At 68.2% G+C, this 3,769-nt stretch overlaps 1 protein-coding gene across 1 annotated transcript in view; it reads right to left on the bottom strand.

Annotated features, from left to right (window-relative positions):
- MAP3K11 (mitogen-activated protein kinase kinase kinase 11) overlaps positions 1–3,765 on the bottom strand; it is a gene marked incomplete at its 5' end in the record, with an annotated part of 6,716 nt that extends 2,951 nt beyond the window's left edge. The window contains 6 exons of the mRNA XM_006033198.1: positions 14–124; positions 294–537; positions 732–907; positions 1,133–1,281; positions 1,473–1,653; positions 3,645–3,765. Coding sequence (XP_006033260.1) covers positions 14–124; positions 294–537; positions 732–907; positions 1,133–1,281; positions 1,473–1,653; positions 3,645–3,765 — 982 coding nt within the window. The remainder of the gene's footprint in view (positions 1–13; positions 125–293; positions 538–731; positions 908–1,132; positions 1,282–1,472; positions 1,654–3,644) is intronic.
- Between the last annotated feature and the right edge of the window lie 4 nt (positions 3,766–3,769).

The raw sequence follows: 3,769 nt of genomic DNA, 5'->3' as shown, positions 1-3,769 counted from the left end.
GTGCAGGACTCACATTGGATGGCCCGGAAGCGGGGGAAGGTGGGGGACCCTCCGGCCCCTCCCTCGGCCACGTTGCGCCGGTCCAGCCCAGGAGACGCCTGGACGGTGATGCGGTGCTTGAAGTCTGTGGGGGAGGGGAGTGAGGGTGAGACATGGCCCGATGCCCCTCACACCTGACCCGCAGCACCTGCACCCCCCCTCCCCCCCGTCTTGCTGAGGCCCCTCACTCCCAGCCCACAGCCCCCTCACCCATGTCCCTCAGTCCTGCCCTGCAGCCCCGCCCCGGGCAGTACCAAGGGGCATGCTGATGCGGTCACCGCCGTCCCGGCCCTTGCTCTTGGCGCGCCGGAAGGTGCCGCGGCGGCGCTTGAGCAGGGGGGGCTGACGGGCAGCCTGCTGCAGCAGCAGGCTCAGCTCCCGCTCGAAGACCTCCAGCTCCCACTGGGCCAACTGGTGCTCGCGCTGCCGCAGCGCCTCCTCCTGGCACTTCTGCTCCACCGCTGCCCGCGCCAGCTCCTCCTCCCGGCTCAGCAGCTCCTGGGGGGGGGGAGGAGGGGTCACCAGGGCTGTGGGAGGTCATCAGGGGCACAGGGCGGGTCAGAGCAATGAGGCCACCAAGGGGTGCTGGCGGGTAGTGATAGGGGAGGGGCAACACAAGGTTGCCAGGGGATGCTGGGAGGGTAGCGTGAGGTCACTGGGGGGAGATGGGAGACCCCTGGGGAGCGGCGCACCTTCTCACGGGCGCGCAGCTGGTCAAACATGGCCTGGATCTCCAGCTGCCAGTCATCCTGCAGTGAGTGGAAGGAGCCAGGAGGCAGCTCAGCCAGGCCCTGCTGCTCCAGCGCCTCCAGCTGGCTCAGCACCGCTCCGAAGCTCGGCCGCTCGTGGGGGTCCTGGTCCCAGCACTCTTCAATGGGGGGGAGGGGAGGGGAGGGGTCAGGGAGGCCTCTGCACCCCTCTCCTCTTGTGCGAGGAACCCCCCAAAGCAGCCATCAGCTCCTTCCCTGCTGAAGGAACCCAGGTGTCCGGGCTCCCGGCCTCCTGCTCTGATCCCCCCACCCCGTACAAGGAGAGGACCCAGGTGTCCAGGATCCCGCACGCCCCCCCCCGGGGACACAGGCCTTGGGCTCACCAGCCATGAGCTGGGCAAAGGGCTCGGGGCAGGTGGATGGGATCGGCAGTGTCAGCTTGTTGACGGCGACGCCGTAGGCCACGGCCAGGCCATCGATACCACGATAGGGCACCTCGCCCGTCAGCAGCTCCCACAGCAGCACCCCGTAGCTGGGGGGACAGGGGAGCGAGTGAGGGCCTGGGTGGGGGCCCCCAGGCACCCCCAGAGTTGGGAGGGGCGACCAGGCGTCCAGGCTCCCACCAACCCCTGCTGGGACGGGGAGCCCAGGAGTCCGGGGACTGCGAACCCCGGCGTCCAGGCTCCAGGGACGGGGAACCCCGGCGTCCAGGTCAGCCCCCACCTCCAGACGTCGCTGCCGCGGGAGAAGGTGGAGGACTTGATGACCTCGGGTGCCATCCAGGCGTAGGTGCCGGCCGCGCTCATCTTGGTGGTGCGGTTCCACTCCCGCGCCAGCCCGAAGTCCGTGATCTTCAGCGTGTTCCCGCCCGGTGCCTCTGGGTCCACGGGCTCCGCCAGCAGCACTGCAGGGGCAGGGGTCAAGGCTCAGTGCCCAGAGTCGTGGCTCCCAGCCGGAACTGCCCCCCAGGATCGGAGCCTCTAGATCCCAGCCCCCCTGGCCAGGATTGGGCCACCCCGTCACCCCCGCCCTCTGGATGGCACTTCCTGTCCCACCCCGAGTCACTTCCTCTTTCCAGGCGGGCAGGAGAGTGGGAATGGGCAGGGAGAGGACCCCCGCGTCCGGGCTCCCTGCCCCCTGCTCTCGCCCCCAGGCCCCACTGCCCTCCCAGAGCTGGGACAACCCAGGTGTCCAGGCCCCCAGCCCCCAGCTCTGACCCCCCACCCAGCGCTGGAGGAAGCCCAGGCGTCCAGGCTCCCCGTGACCCGCCTGCGCAGCAGGAAGGTTCCCAGAGCCAGAGAATGGACCCTTTGTCCTGCCCCCCCTACAGCCCCCCCGCCCCTCCTCCACCCTGGGGGGGGGGCAGGAAGTCAGGGCAGGATGTGGCTGCAGGAAGTGGAGCTGGGAGGCTCTGGCCAGGCTGGGGGGGCGGTGCATCCCCTGCCTGGCCCCACCCTCATCATCAGGACCCTCCCCCCAGGGGGCAGTTGTGGCCCCCTTGGAGCTGGGGATGGAACCGGTCAGACAGGATGGGGCAGGATGATGCCCCAAGGCCCCCTCCTCCGGGAACCCGGGTGCTCTGGGAGGGGAGGGGGGTCTACGGGGTGAGAGCAGGGGGACTGGGAGCCCAGACGCCTGGGTTCCCCCCTTCTGGGTGAGCCATGGGGCGGAGCAGTGACCTTTGACCTATGCTCCAGGCCTGGCCGTGGGGGGGAGCTCCCATCATGCCTTGCAGCCGCGGGTGGGAGGTGGAATGCGGCTCTGCCGGGCGCGGACTTGAGGGGGGTGGGGGGCGGGGGCAGCCGGACCAACTGACGGACACGGGGCCTCTTGTGTGCCATGGTGCACACACATGCTCATGTGCACAGGGGGGCTGGTGCCTGGGCAGAACCCAGGCGTCTGGGCTCCCAGCGCCCCCCGCTCTCACCCCCAGCCCCCACTCCTCTCCCGGAGCTGGGGAGAACCCGGGCAGGCGTCCAGGGTTGGGAGCAAGGAGCACTGCTTTGGGGTCCCAGGACTGGGGGTACCTGGGCAGGGGTGAGCGTCAGGAGGTCACCTAGTCGGGTTACAGGACTAGGTCAAGGATTGGGGAGCACCTGGCCAGGGTCAGGGGACATCAATTTGGGGTCAGGGTCCTAGGTTTGGAGGGAGGGTCATTGCGAGAGGGTGAGGGGTCATGTGAGGGGGTACAGAGTTCAGACTGGTGGGGGGGGTCACCACGGCAGGGTGAAGTCCCAGGAGCAGGGTGAAGGATCAGGGATCACCAGGTCAGGGGTAACCTGAGCAGGGCCAAGAGTCGCCAGGGCGAGCTAAAGGGTCATACGCCAGGGTGAAGCGTCGGAGGTCACCAGGACAGAGAAGCGTCAAGGGTCAGGGTGAGAAATCAGGGATTACAAGGGCAAGCTACAGAGTTATAGATCAGGCTGAAAAATCAAGGGTTTACCATGGCAGGGCGAGAGGCTGGGGGCCACCAGGGCAAGCTAGTGGGCTACGGACCAGGGCAAAGGATCAGCCATCAGGGCAAACTAAGGAGTGTCGGGGCAGGGCGAAGAGTCAGGGGTCACAGGACAGGGATGAAGCCTCCAGGGTCAGGCTGAGAGGTCAGGGGTCACCAGAGCAAAGTAAGGGGTCAAGACTAAGAGTCAGGGATCGCCAGGATGGGGGGAAGCCTCAGGGTTGAGGCCAAGGCGTCGGGGGCCACAGGCCAGAGTGAAGACTCAGGTCAGCGGGACTGGGTGAAGCCTCAGGGGTTGGGTAGTCACCAAGGCATGGAGGGGGGGCAGCCTCAGGGGTCAGGGGTTACGGGCCAAGGTGAAGAGTTGGGCATCACCAGGACGGGGAGCAGCCTCCAGGGTCAGAGAAGAGCCAGGGGTCACCAGGACGGGGGGCACTCACCGTTGTTGGACTTGAGGTCGCGGTGGATGACGGGCACGGCGTGCAGGTAGCGCATGCCGCGGGCGATCTGCAGGGCCCAGTCCACCAGCACGGCGGGCGGGAAGCGGCGCCCGGCCAGCGCGCGG

Source organism: Alligator sinensis, unplaced genomic scaffold (assembly GCF_000455745.1).
Source record: "Alligator sinensis unplaced genomic scaffold, ASM45574v1 scaffold1302_1, whole genome shotgun sequence".
NCBI lineage: Eukaryota > Metazoa > Chordata > Crocodylia > Alligatoridae > Alligator > Alligator sinensis.
The sequence above is the reverse complement of the archived record's forward strand: the minus strand, read 5'-3'. Positions and strand labels throughout refer to the sequence as shown.